Source organism: Triturus cristatus, chromosome 10 (genome assembly GCF_964204655.1).
Source record: "Triturus cristatus chromosome 10, aTriCri1.1, whole genome shotgun sequence".
Taxonomy (NCBI): domain Eukaryota; kingdom Metazoa; phylum Chordata; class Amphibia; order Caudata; family Salamandridae; genus Triturus; species Triturus cristatus.
Genome location: NC_140593.1, coordinates 948,175,610 through 948,192,964, shown reverse-complemented (window position 1 = coordinate 948,192,964; position 17,355 = coordinate 948,175,610). Strand labels below are relative to the sequence as shown.

At 40.2% G+C, this 17,355-nt stretch overlaps 1 protein-coding gene across 5 annotated transcripts in view; it reads right to left on the bottom strand.

Moving 5' to 3' along the window:
• The window catches only part of NKTR (natural killer cell triggering receptor), a 376,878-nt gene that overhangs the window by 281,623 nt on the left and 77,900 nt on the right, over positions 1–17,355 (bottom strand). For 4 of the 5 annotated variants that reach the window (XM_085628781.1, XM_085628782.1, XM_085628783.1 and 1 more), the window contains exons 3-4: positions 14,226–14,300; positions 8,778–8,885 (exon numbers count right to left, since the gene is read on the bottom strand). In XM_085628781.1, coding sequence (XP_085484907.1) covers positions 8,778–8,885; positions 14,226–14,300 — 183 coding nt within the window. Of the gene's footprint in view, positions 1–8,777; positions 8,886–14,225; positions 14,301–17,355 lie in introns of those variants that run through there. The other variant, XM_085628785.1, reaches the window with a different exon arrangement.

The window sequence follows — 17,355 nt, the reverse complement described above, 5'->3', positions numbered from 1 at the left end:
ATCCTGAAAGATTTCGATTTTGGACTTAATAACAAATTATGCGATGCCCCAGAGCTCTGCAAATCATGGGAGTCAACAAGAGAGCCTGATGAGGTCTTAGCATTTTTTACATCATTGTTTAATATCAGCAAAGCAAAACTGTTACGATCTAAAGTTCTTGAGTTCAGAACTGAAGCTGACAACATTGATGATACCTTTGAAGATAAGCGAAGAAGTGGAAGACAATCCCATGAACTGACAGGCAGTGCAAATGTACTGTCTTTTCCAGATCATGTTTTATTAATTACATCAAGGCAAAAAGAAAACTTCGCTACACATGATGACGGCTCACGTAATCTATGTGAAGAGCAAAAGTAGAGAGTTAATCACTACAATGAATAGGACCGGTGTATCAACAAGTTATAATGACATGCTATGGAGCAGGAACTGGTTAGCAGTTCATGCTGTAAAATACTGGAATCGGACAGCACACCCCTTCCAAGTCACTTCACCAGGAAAGGATTTACAATTGCTGCTCTACATAATTTTGATTTTGAAGACAGATCTTCTTTGTCTGGAACATCCAACACACAGGATACTGCCATGGTGCTTGAATGAAGTAGCTGCTGGAAAAAAAGCTGCGTCAGCTGTAGGCAGAAACAAACGAATCTGTGAACTTACAATCCAACTGCCTAGCCAACATGTGCAAAATCACTACAAGCCATCAACAACTCCCATTCCACCAGAAAGTTTCAAAGTGGCTGAGGACATGGATCTTCTTCTACCTGATGCTGCGGTCCGCAAAGCTGATTTAACTGAATTGATCACATCGCTTATTCAGTGTGGACTGAAGGATGAAAAAAAGCCACAAAAAAAAAGCCAGTTCCTCCGTGGTCTGAAATTCATGCTCTGATCTCCCAGAATACTGTTCCACTTAAAGTTGGGTTTTTACCAGTAATGCCATCTCGGATCACAAACTATGCAACAGTATACAACAGCTTTAAAAAAATGTCCAAAAAGTGTGTTCTGTGCTTGAAGACTAACCTGTCCTGCCAATTTTCTGCGATGAAATTGTTTTCTGTATTGTTGCTGATATTTTTATGGGCAATCCAGTAGAATTTGATGATCTTTATCCAATGATGGGTGCCTTCCACATGACAAATGTGTTGCGGTGTGCAGGAAGTCATCTCAGGGGATGTGACATAGATTATGTATAGACATAGATTATGCACTTATTGAGACTGCAATCTTTGGGAGCAAAACTGTACAGTCAGTATTGAGCTGAACTCATTATGTCCGTTCATTACAAGGTATGTAAATCATATCTGGGGCTATGGGAATGCTTTCTGGAACAAGAATGATAAATTAGGTTTTGCATATCTTATCCAAGAAGCGAACAAGGCACAAGGTGCACTTCATTCAAAAGACTCAATGCAAAACCAGGCAATGGTCAATATACTCAGTTAAAATCAGAAAACCAAGTTCGCAAAGTTTGTCAAAGAATGTGAAGAAAAATCTTAACTTTGCAAGTATTGGGGAAATGCTTTACAGATGATAGCTCTAGTGAAAAACTTGGTACATGCAGATCGGGAAGGTGATTGGGAGCTGCACATGAAGACTGTGGAGTCACTGATTACTATGTTTCACGAATTTGATTGCATAAACTACCCAAGATATTTGGAAAGAGTGAAGAAGCTAGGAGGTAGAAAAACCATACTACTGTGAAAAATGTATCCAAAGACATTTTGTGGTGAAAGACAAAGAGGGAAGGTTCAATGCTGTGGCTCCAGACAGGAAATTGGAACAGACGATCCAGAGATCACAGAAAAGCTCCAAGGGAATTGTCAGACACAAACGTAAATATGTTGCGTAAAGGCAGCTAGTTTACCATGAACTCCATTCTGTTTGCAATGTTTTCAGAGAGAAGACAAATTCAAAATTAATGGGCCATCATGAAACTGTTCCTCACCACGAACTTGTGGCAAAGAGAGGGGAATGTTTCAATAAACATGTTGACAGCCTTCCTTTCATGCAACAGCAAGGAAACCCCATTGAAATGACTGAGCCTGTGCGACTACACAGCTTTGTCACAAAATAATATGTGGCAAATGTTATAAAGACATGCCTACTAAATGTCCTGGAACATGGATCGAAACTCTATGCAGAAGTCAAGCAGGAGAAATCTGTATAGAGATAGAAAAAGTGGTTTGACAATCACTAAAGCTAAACTTCATGCTTTAATTGCCATAGTAAGAGTTTCATCCAACCAGCCACTAAAAAACAGGGCACAAAAAAAATAACTTTTGCAAGCACACAGAGCTGGATGTAGCTAAATAAAGGGGTAAATTTATCAAGGATATTCTGTCGCGTGATCTTCATTCAAAAAATGCATTTGATGGAGATGCTGCAACCAAACCAGTTAAGCACAAACTCGCACAAGAGCTCGAAAAAAACTTTCACCTGAAGAATTTCAATAAAAAAAGGTGACCTCTTTGAAAACTGCTGTTGGTGCACTATATGTCAAAATTGCGAATGATCAAGATTATCCATGCAAAACTTCTGACTGTTCTGCAGATATCAAAGTCAGCGTGCACCTTGCAAGAACTGCACATGGTCTCTGACAGTTATCTTGAACAATCGGTCAAAGAATGGGGGAGAGTCAGACGAATGTCTACATTTGGAACAATTGACCTCGCCTGTATCAAATGTTTGACCCCTATACCTGTGCAATTTGATAAATTCTGTGCAATTTGATGAATTCTGGTCATCAACATCAAACAAGATGAACTTGGAGATGTTAACTCACCAAAACATTACTGAAGCTTCAGTGAACAGTGAATTTCCAATTTTTGCAAGTGGAATGATTGTCAATGAGGTGTTGGTGCCTGCAGAGAGATATTATAAAGCTAAGGGCTATATTGTTCAAGAACTTAACAGCAAATTGGAGGAAGCGGACTTTCGTGGTTGTGCCACATGTTGAGTGGGTAGTTCGAAATGTTTCCAATCGAATCATTATACTGCCAATGACACAGATATTATTGTTCTACTTAGATTTGTTGCAATGTTCATAAATCAAGGATTGTTAAAGTTATGGGTAACTTATGGAATAGGCGAGAAAAGACACTTAATCCCGCTTCATAGTCTGTATAAGAAATTTGACCCAGAGTTGCCCAGTGTTCTTATCAAGGCACATATTCTTACAGGTGATGACACCATGAGCAAAATTGGAACACAGTTTGGAGCTTTAACTGATGGAACCTGTGAAGTTTCTAAAAGGATTTATAGAGACAGAAGAAGAATGCGACTTTAAAGACGTAGAAAATACCTTGTACCTGTGTGGAAAACGAGTTCCAACTGTCACACATTTGACGATCTTTGGTATAGTGAGTTCAAGAGATCAGTCCAGCTAATTGTCCTTCCACCAACGTCATATTCTTTGCGTGGACACATTAATAGAGCGTCCTACTTGATCAGAAGATGTGCAAATGTTTTGGATCATGCATATGTAGAGAAAGATCCGTGTAAATTTGGCTGGGAAGATATTGATAGGGTGCTACAACTTATGAAATTTCTAAAGTGTCTACCCACAGAACTTACACGTACAAGTACTTGCAAAACCTGTGCTTCAAAAAGATGTTCCTGTGGATATGCTCTTCTCAAATGTTCAAGATTCAGTAAATGTACCACAAGCTATTGCCGAAACAAAGCAATCCAAAAACTCAAATCAAAAATGTAAATCTCTGGCCAACAATTTTTTTCTTAACGGAGGTATATCAGGGGGCTGAGATTAAAAGTACAACTGCCAATGAATTATTGCACAAGTTCACCAAATACCAGACCAGGTGGAAGACACTGTGCGCTGATAACTAATATTAGTCACACTGCAGTGACAGCATGACTGCTGTCTAATGGCATAACAAATATCAGTGGAAAAATAAAAAACCTAACTTAACCAATGTATACATACCAAAAATAGACAGTTTCATTTAAAAAAAAAACTTGGCCTGTGGGCAAACAAATCATCACAAAAATAAAGAAAAGTATAAATATTTTTAATCATTAAAAAAGTATTAACAACGTTCTATAATGCATCCTAAACACCATTAACAGATGAACTGTAAATATACTGATCATGTAAATATCAGTACAGCATCAGATTTGTAAAGAAAACAGTGCTAATATGAACTGTGGAAACCACGTTTACAAAAACCAAGGCTTTAAACAACAGGATAGGTAAACATCTTAGTCTGATCCTGTGTATTTAGCAAACCTTGAGTATAGTGTTAGGAGAAATCTCACAGATATTCACTTGTCAAACCAAAGAGATGGCTATGACAACCTTCTGTATGTCTTACTTTGCCAAAAAGCTTTGCAGAAGCCAAATTTTCTGTTATGTATCCAGAGTTTGGGAACACCTGCTGCTCATGGGATCTTTGTGGAGTTATAAATTGGACTGAGGACCTGAGGGGCAATTCACATCCACAAGCAAGAGATGTGCACTTTGCACAGCAACTACTCTGCAAAAGGGAACGAAATTTGCAATGCTATCTATGTGCTAACTTGTTGCATTGCAAATTGTACATTCGCAAAGGGTCTCAAAACGACCCACCGAATGTTGCAATTTAGAAACCCCTGTAACTGGCTGCAAATGCAACAATAGAGACTTGCAAGGATCAGCTGACCTATAACCCTGCATTTGCATATTTAAATCAGAAATACATTTTTATAGCAACCCACGTACATTAAAGGGACAGGTTCTGCTTTGAAGAAAATAAGTCTTGGAACACAGTAGAAGAGAGAAGGCCGTGGTCTCCCTGATCACTGCATGCTCTTCCAGCGGTTGCCAACATTCACAAAGAAGAAGCCATGTCCATAGGACAGCAAAACACACAAGATGATGGACGGAATTTGCACATTGGCAAAACATTCACCCCCCAGTCACAGATCTGGGTTTAATCCATCGTTATTTTGCTTACCACGCCACCCCAGTTCAGACATGGCCATATGCAAATCAGTCTTGACCCTGTGCCTCATGGGAACAGTCCAGCCCGAACAGCCAAGCCATGTCTTCCCTGGACCGGAATCAGGCATCCTAGGACCGGTTTCGGGGTTTCATCCCTCTTCAGCCAGGATAGTTTGACTACAGTGGCGTAGTGAGCACGGGACCCACGTCATAGAACAGCATCCCCTTGGCAAATCAGATATCACCCAAACTTAGATTCTGGCAAATGATCCATAGTTTGCGGCCACAAATGCGGTTACAAATCACTGCCACATTCCACTATGAATCCCAAATGGTGGGTATGACTACATTGGGCAGAGATGCATCTTTTTTCCAAGAAAAAAAGTATATAGAGGAACTACTGAGGACGCCTGGAGTTTACTCACTCACCTGACAAACAGTGTTGATGGGAACATGTGGATGAGCCTCTTCAGACCTTGTATCGCAACACGAGTAAAAAAAAAAAAAAAATTATGTATGCCTTATCTCTCTTGATCTTCTGTACCCTGGCAGGAAAGGTAGGGTGTAAAGGCGTACAGGAGCTGGTGGGAGTAGGCTCCAAGGTAAGACTGCCTTCGGAATTCCAACTCACAACATTTTTAACAAAGCACGTTTTCTGCATCCTCAACTCAACAATGCAGCCAGTCAGATCACAGTCGAGAAGGCACCACTGTAGCTCTTTTGCAGTCTCCTTCAACACCTGAATGGAGTCTGAAAGGTTGTCTTGGTGCCGAGTCCACTGCAACTTCAGATGCTACAGCAGAGCATGCAAGTCAAGAGACCAAGAAGCCTTAGAGCCACTAAGGTCTAAGGTTGAAACATAAGGATCAGATCCCAAATTTCCTGGACTTGTTGAGACGTAGGAATGATTTGAAAGAGCATGGTATTCAGGATGGCTTCAGTTAAGAAGAGGTGTTGAGTGGGAGTAAGGTATGACTTTGGCAGGTTGTTGGAAAAACCCAGCGGAACCAACAGGGCGGCAGTCGTCTGAAGGTGGTTGATAATTTAAGGTAAGCCCGACTTCAGCAGTCAGTCGTCGAGGCATGGGAAGATTGCCATTCTCAACCTCAGTAGTTCGGCTGCAACCACCACCATCACCTTGGTAAACACTCGAAGTGAGCTGGTAAGGTCAGAAAGGAGCACAGAGAACCAAAACTACTCTTGGTCTACCTAAAACCGTAGGTAACGTCTGCTGACTGTATGGCGGGGATGCGTAAATATGCGACCTGCAAGTGCAGCATTACCATCCAGTCTTTTGGATCCAGGACAGACAGAACTTGAGTCCGGTGAGCATCTTGAAGTTGTCCTTATGGGGAAGGAAGTTCAGAGGGTGAAGGTCTACAATGGGGCAAAGGCCTCCATCCTTTTTCGGCACCACAAAAGTATGGGAGTAGCAACCAGTCCTGATCTTGGATGCCAGCACCATCTCTATCGCTCCCTTGGCCAAGAGAATCTAAATATCTCAGCAGAGTATGGACAAGTGGTCCTCTGGGATGCGTTACCATGTAGGTGGAATGTTCAAGGTGTTAGGAAAGGAAGAGTAGGGCATACCAGTTTTCCATGATCTGGAGCACATTTTGGTGGTCTAACGTGATGCTCCAGCATCCAGGGAGGTAAAAAGTGACTCTTCCGCTTACGAGTAATCTTGTGCCTCCAAGAACATTAAAATGGTTTAGCTGCAAGGGTGGGGTTGGGGATTGGCTACAGCGTTACCCCAGGGGTCCTGGATTCTGTCAGCATGCTCCCTGGTCTCTCCCTCAAAATGAGAAAGAGGCCTGTTGCTGTTGGGCCAGGTATGGGCACTGCCTCTGTTGATATCCCCTACAAAAACTTCCAAAGGGGTGCTGTTGCTTTGGAACTGCCGAGCGGCAGAGCTAGGCCTAGAGGGAAGGTGGTGGCCTTGCTCTCTATCTCTCTCTAGGGTAGATTCAACCTTTGCTGCAAATATTTTCGACCACCAAAGGGCATGTCCATATTGGCTTGATCCACATCTGATGAAAAGTCTGAGGAGCGAATCCAGGTGTGGCAGTGAAGTACCACGCTGGTCCCAATGGCCCTACCCAGGCAGACGGTCGAGGCCATACCTGAGAAGATTTTGCCAAATCTTCAAAATCAGTCATTGGAGGGTCTGTTTAATCTCTTCAGAGACAACAGGAAAAATGTCCACCACCCTGTCCCACAATGTGTGTCAGTACCTGCCCAGGAGGCATGGATTGACCTAAGGGCAAGACTGGTGCAGAAAAACACCTACTTTGCAAAAGTGTCGGGTGGGGTGGTAGGAATGAATTAGGGTGCGGGTGGCTGGAGGATGCCTGTACCACCAAACTCTCTGGTAGGATGCTGGAGCAGGAAGCCAGGGTATTCAGGTGCAGGCCTATGTTATCTCACCACTAGTCTGTTTACTGGAGGGCAAGATGATTATTTCGCTCAGATGTCCACCAGCACATCAATGAGAGCCTCATTAAAAGGTATTAAGCATTCTTCATGTGCTGGATGGAGTGCCACAGTCAAAGTGCTGTGGAGGGTGCCGAACATTTTGCTGGAGTCAGTGGTGCTATGCTCGAGGAAAGTGCCGAACTCAGCAATAGGTCAAGTGGCACGGTTGGCATAGAGTACGGTTCTGTTGATAGTTTCCCAACTGACAGCCAACTTGGATCCTTGGTGCCTGGAGCCGCTCAAGTAGGATCGGGTGGAGTACCAAATGTTTCCTCTGCAGCCTCTTTCAACCTACAAAGCTCATCTACTGTAGCAGTCCACTGCAGGGGAAGCCAGAAAGCAAACACTGCTGGAGTCCGTTCAGCGGAATAGCTCAGCAGCCTGGAGATACCTGGAGCATCGCGTGACTCCAAATGATGCAAATGGTGGGGTGAGATGGCACAATGCTTTGAATTCCTATTTTTTGTGGGATTTCCTCGACTTAACCGAAACCCGCAACTTCAAACATTCACGTGTGCAGACATGCTTGGGAACAAGAGCGCATCTATGCCCTTACCAGGACCATTACTTCATTCAGAGTTTACCGACAGGAAATTTGGCTTTGCGGTCGCAAATGGTGTTGCAATTCTTCTTCGCACAGCAAGGACACGACTCAGTTGTGCGGGCGCAGAGGTATCAAAGGCAGAGACATCACAAGTGCTCGTCACCCACATCTGTCTGTAACAATCGCAGCACTGCTTAAATGTTGGTGTTTTAGGGCCCATATCTGCACTACTGTTGAGCTTTTTGGGTACAAAAAATAAATCTTTCTGAGGGAAAAGTCTGTCAGAAGACAACACTGCAAGCTTTGGATCCGTGTGGAAAGAAAGGAACTGTCACATGCGCCTTTGACAAACAAATGGAGGCCAGATGTCATATCGGACCACGGATCTGATTCAGGGAATTGATGGAAAGTTTCCAGATCCAGTCTGGCACCTTTGGAAATTCACACAGTGAGGAATCTAGTGTTAGAAGTCCCTTATCAGAAGCCTTTGTACATGAGGACCAAACGTTCTAAGGTGGCATTTTCCACCAAAAATGTTTAAGTGCTTTATAAGTAGATATGTGTGATTTTATTCAGGCAGGTGTTAGATTTGCAGTTTGCATACACACCCTTTTCAAAAAATATAGGCTTCTGATGGGCAAAATTAATTCAAGTAGACAACATTTCTGAGACCTTTACGCATATTATACAAAGTACTGTTCCAACATGAAGCCAACAGGTGCTTAACAATCTCATTAGATTTAGTAATTGTAATCCCTGAATATATATAAAAAACGTAGCAATAAACATTACCAAAATGAGCATTTTGGACATTACCTTCACTGAAGTCCCCACCCTGAATCATAAAGTTTTTAACAACACGGTGAAAAGTAGAGCCTTTGTAGCATAGCTTTTTTCCAGTTGTCTTTCCCATTCCTTTTTCACCTGCAAATGGGAAATACACAAAAATGTGGGCATTTATTGAGAAAGCCATGGGCTCCGGTCGAAACAATTACATAGCCAACACACTTCAACACAGTGCTAGTGAATGCAATGCTAATTCAAATCTAGCTTAAACTAACAATGCTGCATAAATGTTACGTCTCAGACAATAAAAACAACCACCAGGCTGTGATTCACTTAGAAAGTTGGAAGGCTGGATATGGAGTTAAAACACAGAAGGGGTGAAGGAATTGGAGGTGGGCAACAGGAGGGAGATTTTTGTAGAGTGGAAATTATCAGAAAGGATTAGTTCTCTACATGACAAGGGCTATCGCTAAAACATGAATTTTTATAAAATACTAGCCAGCGTTGGCTCCTATGAAACATGTAAAACAACAAATAAAATAAGAAAAAAAAATCAGTACCAAAACATGTTGCCATCCTCTAAGGCAGGAGTATGAAAAATGGATTGCCCTGGTTTCAATTTTAAGCTTTAATGCAAAGAACAAAGAGCACCAGTCATCTCTGGATCTCAGAGATCGTTTTGGTTACCATGAGGGCAACTGTTGCAGGGAGAACAACTGTTAACAAAATGCACTCCATAGATCCATCACTCTCAGAAGAATACCAAGCAGTAAAAGCTTGGGCACTCACCCAGTGAGCAAAATATTCTGTTAAAACCTGGCAATGCATTTCTTTCCATGGTTACAGAAGGCAGCATCCCGACTAAAACTACCGGAGATTTAAGGTATTCTCTTATCCTGAAGATGCTGAGCTTATTTTGAGATTCAACAAATCTGCTGAGGAAATGTAAGATTGGGTGAATGTTAACTTATCTTCCATGTTGCCCATCACGATCAGAAGCCTCTTGATGCAGATTGACGTACTACATACATTTAATATTAGGGCTTTAATTAACTAGAGGTGCAGTTTCATTTAAGGACAACCTAGAGGTCAGTCCTGCAATTCACAAGGCATTACCATCATCACTTGCTGAGAAGAACTCGTTAAGGACACTCTTAGCAAGACGCTCTTAACGTCCCAGCATAAGAAGACCAGGTGGTACTTCTGCAATACACACAGTGCATTGAAGTAGAAATTCAATGTCTGGGAATACTGGAAAACCTGGCTTGTCCCTCATGCAAGAAGTATGCACTAATAGTCTAATGAGATAATAAGTACCCTGGGGAACTGTTAAGCCCTTCTGACCACTTACTGGATCTGTCCTGGACATGAAATGCTCTGGTAGAATTCCTGACCACAGCCAATACGCAGGATCAAGCAAACCGACCGAAATACCAGCTGAGGATAATCCCATCAAGGTAAGCCAACACTTAAAGTCAGTAAGGGAAGCATTTACTTTTTTGGCATAACTATGATGCATGATTATCACCATCAGGGAAAGTAAGCGGATAAGAAGGGCCAAGAGAAGAGTGGGCAAGAGAGGTGCATTTTGGAAGAAATGGGCTTCTCCAGTAATAGTCTAGAGATGTTGCACAGGTTCTCCATCCTGGTGCTTGAAGGAAGGTAGGTGAGCATGTTCACCTGAAGTTCTGAAACAATCAAGAGGATAAAAGAGGTTTTATGCCTTTGGAGGACCTAAATGATGCCACTCTGGAACCCACTTGCATTGTTGAGCAAGATTTAATCAGGACAAGCTATTTTTAGGGACTCCCCGCCCTTTCTATCAAGATGAAAATCCTAGAACTTCAGTCACAGAACAAAAAAGTAAATGTAGGAAGACAAACTGACTTTTGACCTTCATCTCTGAAAGTGTAGCAAATGTGACAAGATAACACAATTTAAAGGCATCTTTATTGCTTACAAAGTGAAAGAGCAATAAAGATGCCTTTAAATCATATTACCTTGTAACATTTGCTGGCTTTCAGAGACAGGGGTCAAAAGGCAGATTGTCTTCTTACATTTACATTTATTTAAGTGACTGAAGTTAGAGGATTTCATAAAGTGAACTGTGTGAAAATCGAACTGGGCAAAGCATGTGAAATGAAAGGCTGTAAGATGTCAGGCTTTTTTCCAAAACACAAATAGCCAAGTGAACTGTTCAAACATTTCGAATATATTTCACTAGTTATGAAGACACATTTTTGGAATTTTGTGGTGAAAAAAATATTTTTATAGGATCAAAACAAATTAGAACACTTTACTTGGTGATGTGCAAATTTAAAATATTTGTGCCGAAACCCAAATTCCAGACATTGCTTATGTGCTATTACCAGTAAAACTACATTTTAGTGGGGAAGTTTTGGGGTCATTTCAATGGAAAATATGCTATCTGTAAATGACAGTGCACTACCAAACCATGATTTAGTAACATTTTATGAAAAGTAAGTGTTTAAACCTGAAATGGGAATTATTACTGCTCCTGCCTAGATGACAATGCTATTAGTGAACTAAGAGGCAAGCCAGGGATCATGTGTACCCTATGTATGGGCTCGATTCTTTCATACATGGAGCAAACATTTAGTCTAGTAAATTAAAAAAAAAAATGTTTTTGTACAGCAGAAATTGTGAACTTGAAAATTTGAAGGTGCTCTCTTATGGGATAATAAAGAAAAAGGCAGCTCCGTAAGACAAAATATTTGCCTAGAATCACAGAATTTGAGACCAGTTCATGGGTCAAGTACATTACAGGTAGGTTGAGTAGAATTATCAAGTTACTAGACATGGAGGTCTAGTAACTTTTTTTATTTTTTTATTTCGATTTTATTTATTGCTTTTCCAATAACATAACAAATACATTATACAGGTACAGGTTATGGGTACAGTACCAAGTACATTAGTGAAGTCATGTAATAGACAGGAAGTCTGAAATCAGGACCATATGCAATTGTAATGTCAGTGATCTGTTGGCATACTCCTAGATAGGCTTAAAAAGCAATTGAATGAAATTGGAAGAGAACATAGTAGCAGAATGAGGTTTAGGATGAGTCAGATAGTGGAAGTAGAGGATTTACAGAAAGAGGTATAGGATGAGACAGTGTAGTGTGTTTGAGCGAGTAAAAGGTTTTTTTCCTACAGTGGGGGTAAAGTGCTAAATATATAGATACATAACTACATAAAAAGGTATACATGTATATGGAAAACAATAAAGAGAAAAAAAGTTGTATTTATACAAAGTCCCATATGTACATGTACGGAAAAATATTTAGAAACTCAGCCTTTTAAGTGTTGCTGTAAATAAAGCCAATTTATTTTTATACATATTTTAAAAAATTTAAATTTATCATTTTGCTTTTTAAAAATTATTTATATTATATTTTTCCCAATATTTAATAGTGAAGCATGTATAGATACAGTTTTTATCATAGTTACACATTGTGATAGATAAAAGACTCATAAGCATAATCAAATAACAACTTATCACACATTGTGATGGATAAAAAAAAAAAAACTATTTGAAACCCACAGGCATATAATCAAATAAATCATATGTAAACTAATGCAGTGACCTATAGACATGTTAGGCATAAAATACATATATTGTAATCATTAGTAATATATACATTTGTTCAGCAGACCTATAAGAATATCTTTAAATTTTTAAACCATAAGTAGCATATACAGCTGAAGAAAGAAATGCACATATCTAAATATAAACATATAATCAAATTATACATGTTTCCATACACAAGCATAGCAGGCTTTTTCCATCTATGCACCCAGGATTTATAATAGCATCCCTGTATTTATCATGGCAACCACAACGCTGCTCCAATTTAGGAAAGAGTTGGAGAATCAACTCTTCAAAAGGACACTACACCACAATGCATGAACCACCCACCGCCCAGCTTCTTCTCCTCTTACTCACTGGGTTTATGCTCCTCTTTGACCAGCACTCTGCTGCGTTTTGGCTAGGTTCACACTATAGATATACCATATACATACATACATATCCTCCATGAATGAGGTGTCCTAAAATGCAGAAGACTAATAAGCTTGAACGTTCATTTTCCTTTTTAAAAAAACTCTAGCTTATAGCGCTGTACAATTCCTGCTGCTCTTCTGTTTGAATTGGTCTGTTTTTTGGTGTCGGGGCGGGGGGGGGGCGGTTCAGAGGAAGCAAGTATTCTCAGACTCCTTCAAGTATGCAAATTATGCGGCTTCATGGGGCAGTCAGACTAGTCAACAGATGATAGCTGAACAGAGTGAAAAAAACAACATTCTCAACTCCATGTAGGACCCAGCAGTGTGAGATCATCTTTGAAATCCCTACAACCAAAGATGGAACAAGAGGATTGGAGAGGTTTGTTACATGTCCTCTCAAATCAAGTTTAAAAAAAAGAAAAAAAGTGAAATAATACTAGTGTGTGCAATGTAAGGACTGTGAATATTTCTGTGTATTGAACTGATGTACTTCTGTTGCTATGGGTTGTTTTATGAAACCCAATAAAATAAAAAAAATAAAAAAAAAAAGAATGAAAGAAGCTCAGACCTCTGTTCAAGGAGACCACCATTTCGCCATTCTGAAATGTTGGCTGCCTTTTTAAGTGGTTTCAAATGTTTGGGGTTCACTGCCCAGTATATTAGATTTTATGTGAGGGGTAGAATTATGTCTTTATGCGATGGCTATTTCACTTTAATGATCATATGAGGATTACAGGGAAGAATGAACCTTTGAGAGCACATACTCCAATTTGCTAATACTGAGGTGAAAAAGAGTTTGGCTAGCCTCAACTTCAGGGTGAATGGTATGCTTTACATGATGCTGGCAGGCCACTGCATGTCAAGCAGCAAGTACCACCTTTTAGAATGGTGGTGGTTAAGGACCTTCAACGATTAAATTAATGTTCACTAAGACCTCCAAAATACTGTCTAAAGAGCTTAAACTACATTTAAAGTGGATGATGTTTCCATACTTCAGAGAACAGTGCCATGGTTTAAGTTTCACAACTTTCTATAAAACTAAATTAAATTTGTAGATTTATATGGTGCGGCTTATAACCCATGAGAGTATCCAGGTGCTGTACATGGGCACGGGGAGATTAAGTGATTTGCCCAGAATCACAGGTTGTTGAGCAGATGCGGATACTCGAACCCAGATGCTCAGCTCTTGAGTCAGCAGCTCTGGCCGCTAAGCCACACCCTTGCCTAATAATATATACTAATTTTGTAGAAGTAGTGGAGGGTTTTCATTCAAGCAATTTTAGGGACTTTTCACGAAGCTAATGAACAGACAACAACAAAAAGACTTTCTCAAAAGGCACTAAACGATTGTTAAATATTTTCGGATACTAAGGTAGTACGTAAGGTGGAAGACTTGACAAACATCAAATCCAAAAATGCGCCCAAGCCAAGTAAAATGTATAGTTAATGACCATTTACCTGTGCATAAGTACAGAAAGTTTTTGCACGTTTTCTGACACACATCAGAGAACAGTTGAAATATGATACGGCCAACTGCAAGAAAACAAGAAAAAAAGGGTGTGAGAAATGCATGTCAAATTCAACAACCATTTTATTTACTGAAAGCAAATAATGAGGATGCTTCGAATTACCTCAATACACAGAATTCTTTCGGCAAGTCACAATTACTTTGAAATACAAAACAGACCTACTAAAACAAAATGTTCTTCACTAGAAGGAAGAGGATACTTGAAACAAATTCTAAAGGTTTAGATATCAAAAATGTCTGCGCAACAACTTGGATCACTAAAGGGGCAAGTGTAACGATGTACTCATAAAAGTAAGAATATAATGACTTAATTTACAAATCACTGCAATTTCAATTTTGTTGACCTTTAAATCCTGAATAAAAGCAAACAGCCACAGCAGCAGAGAGGAAAGTACAAGGTTCATAGTTAAGCTCCAAAGCACTGACATTTAATAAATATGTTAAATTTGCCAAAGAGCTGTCAGGAAAGATGTTCGGCATTGGCACAGCCAACAGGTATCGCTGTTCGGACCGATTTGCTTGTTCAATGCTGTTTGACGATGCTCTGCAGCACTCCTAAAAGGCATTTTTGTCAATGCTGTAAAGCACTGGCCATAAAAATTCTCTTTTAAAATGTAAAGAAAAAAAAAAAAAAAAGACGCAGCCACTGGCCGCATCATATATGTGCTGCATGCGCGGTGATATTTGAGCTTGCATGCATCACCACGCCACAAAGGATATAAGTTACGTGAGCACCATTTTTTGGTTTGGGATTTACTTATCTAACATGGCAGTCGGTGACCAGGGACCCTTTCTTCATGCAAAAACGTATATGTTAAGTTTGTACAGTTTGGCATTGCAACAGTTACATTCCTTAAACCCTCGAAATGTTAAGGACAAGACGTTTACGTCCTTCACATTACCTTATTGATGTGAAAGTCGTTACAATGTTATCCTCCACATTAAACAAGAAAATGCTTCTGGTGCAAGCAATTAAAGGTTTTTCTTTTTTTAAATAAGATCAGGACGCAAGAGAAGAGTTTCCCTAGCACCCTAGCATTTATGTTTTTTTCCTTTGTGTGATTTATCACACAATTCAAACTGAAAGCAGTCTGCTTCAGTTTGATCAGTTCCCGAGGCGGATACCTCTGACCAATGTCCTCTTTCCAGCTGTAGTTCTCTATACTAGATCCAAGCGAGGATCCAACGACTACACACCAGGAATAGGTTTTAGGGTGAGGGCCCCGCCCAAAAACACGTAATAAACCATTTAACCCACCCCACCGCAATTGGGTACTGGTGTGTTTACCCCCAATTTTCTCACCTCACCATTGGGAACAGAAGGGTAAGATAAAGTAGTGGAATCCATGCTAGTCACCCGTGAGTATTCAGTTTTCAGAAAGGCTTGGATTTGGTAGGTTTCCCTGGGAGGTAGTCGAGTTCGGGCCCAAATATGAAGCTACCCACATCACTAAAACTGGTTCTTTTTCAAAGAGAAAATTTGATGTGTCGAACTTGCATATTGAGCCTTTATTGAGATAGGTGATAGGCCAGTCATACAAGTGGGATATAATTTTTACAAAGTGTGGGAATACAGGATAGCAGAACATCTTTTATCAATAGAATTTTCTTAATTTTTTGGTTTATAAACGTAAGCCATTGCACAAGAAAGAACACATTTTGCAAAATGCCATCTGAACGAAATGATATACCCATTTTGTATTAATTAGTTTTTACTATATTTATTACTATATCATGATTATACAATACATTATTGTTAAAGCTAAAGCTCAGTTGCTGACTCGGGGTACTGCATGTTTTGAGACAACTTACAAACACACAATAGCCCTGTGACCAGAAGGATTAGTTCACCCAGTCTTCCAAACAAATCACTGAGTTGACCTAACAGGAGCATTGTTGATGGCACACCTAGATTATTAATAACTAGTCTCATGGTATGCAAGGGTGTAAATGCTAAGCTGTCAGACTGTTCCTGAAGAGCGACCATATGGAACCTGTCCTGAAAGCACTTCACTTGCTCCTGGTGGAAAAGACTGTGTAAAGCAGAGTGAACCTTGAATTTGACAAAGTATATTGGGGCAGCGGCCAAATGAACATGGAGAAACTTGCTGCTCTTACTTATCCCCACATCCTAGCCCCCAAACGACCCTGCAATCAATAAATGCTCAGTCGGTCAGCCAAAGTCTTCAAACAGCTAAACAACAGTGGGAAGACCATTACAGTCGGTCCACACTCCTGGATTATGGAATGCAGAGTCCAGGGTAAGAACCAAACTTCATGTGCTTCAAGAATATTTTTGAAATAGAATTGTTCTACTTTAAACAAAAAAACAAACTCCACTTTTGTGAGTTTTCATTAAGAATATCAGACTAGAATATCCCCCTTCACTGACTGAGGTCTGAACTCTTATCTACTCCTGTTGTACTTTTCCTGATCCATACTGAGCACTCCGGAGTAACTAAAATATTATATGCAGTGCTATGTAAAAATGTATAATAAATAAATACAAATAAATACATGGGATGATTGTGGTAAAATAAAGGCTATCAATATCATCAGTGTATGTGCTTTTGGTGCAAACACCAGCAGGGCTGCTGCCACGTAGCACTCCTGAGAATGGGACACGGTTCCAATACGGCCCCTCACCCAAGACCCCACACCTCAGCACCTTCGAGGTTGTCATTAGGAAATGTTGAGAGTGTAGGCCATCATGAGGAGGAGGTGGTGGTAAGAGTGGAATGGGTTGAGCTTGGTGAGGAGAGGTAGGCAAGTAGACTAGTATAGGAAGAGGACGACAAAACATTCAAACTGGCAGTAAGGGATGTGGGACGAATGAGTGAAGAGAAATCAAACAGTGTGAGGACGCATAACAAGAGGGTGGTGTCTGCGTAAGGAGCGGGCATTGACATGTGGGGGCGGTGGCAGTTCTCCACAGTTCCTTTAGGTAAAAAAAAAATTTATTCATCTGTAACAAATGAAAATACATTGGTACTTGTCATCTATAATATTTGTATGATGTAAGGTTTTGTGCATGTTCTCTTAAAATACAATATTTTCCAT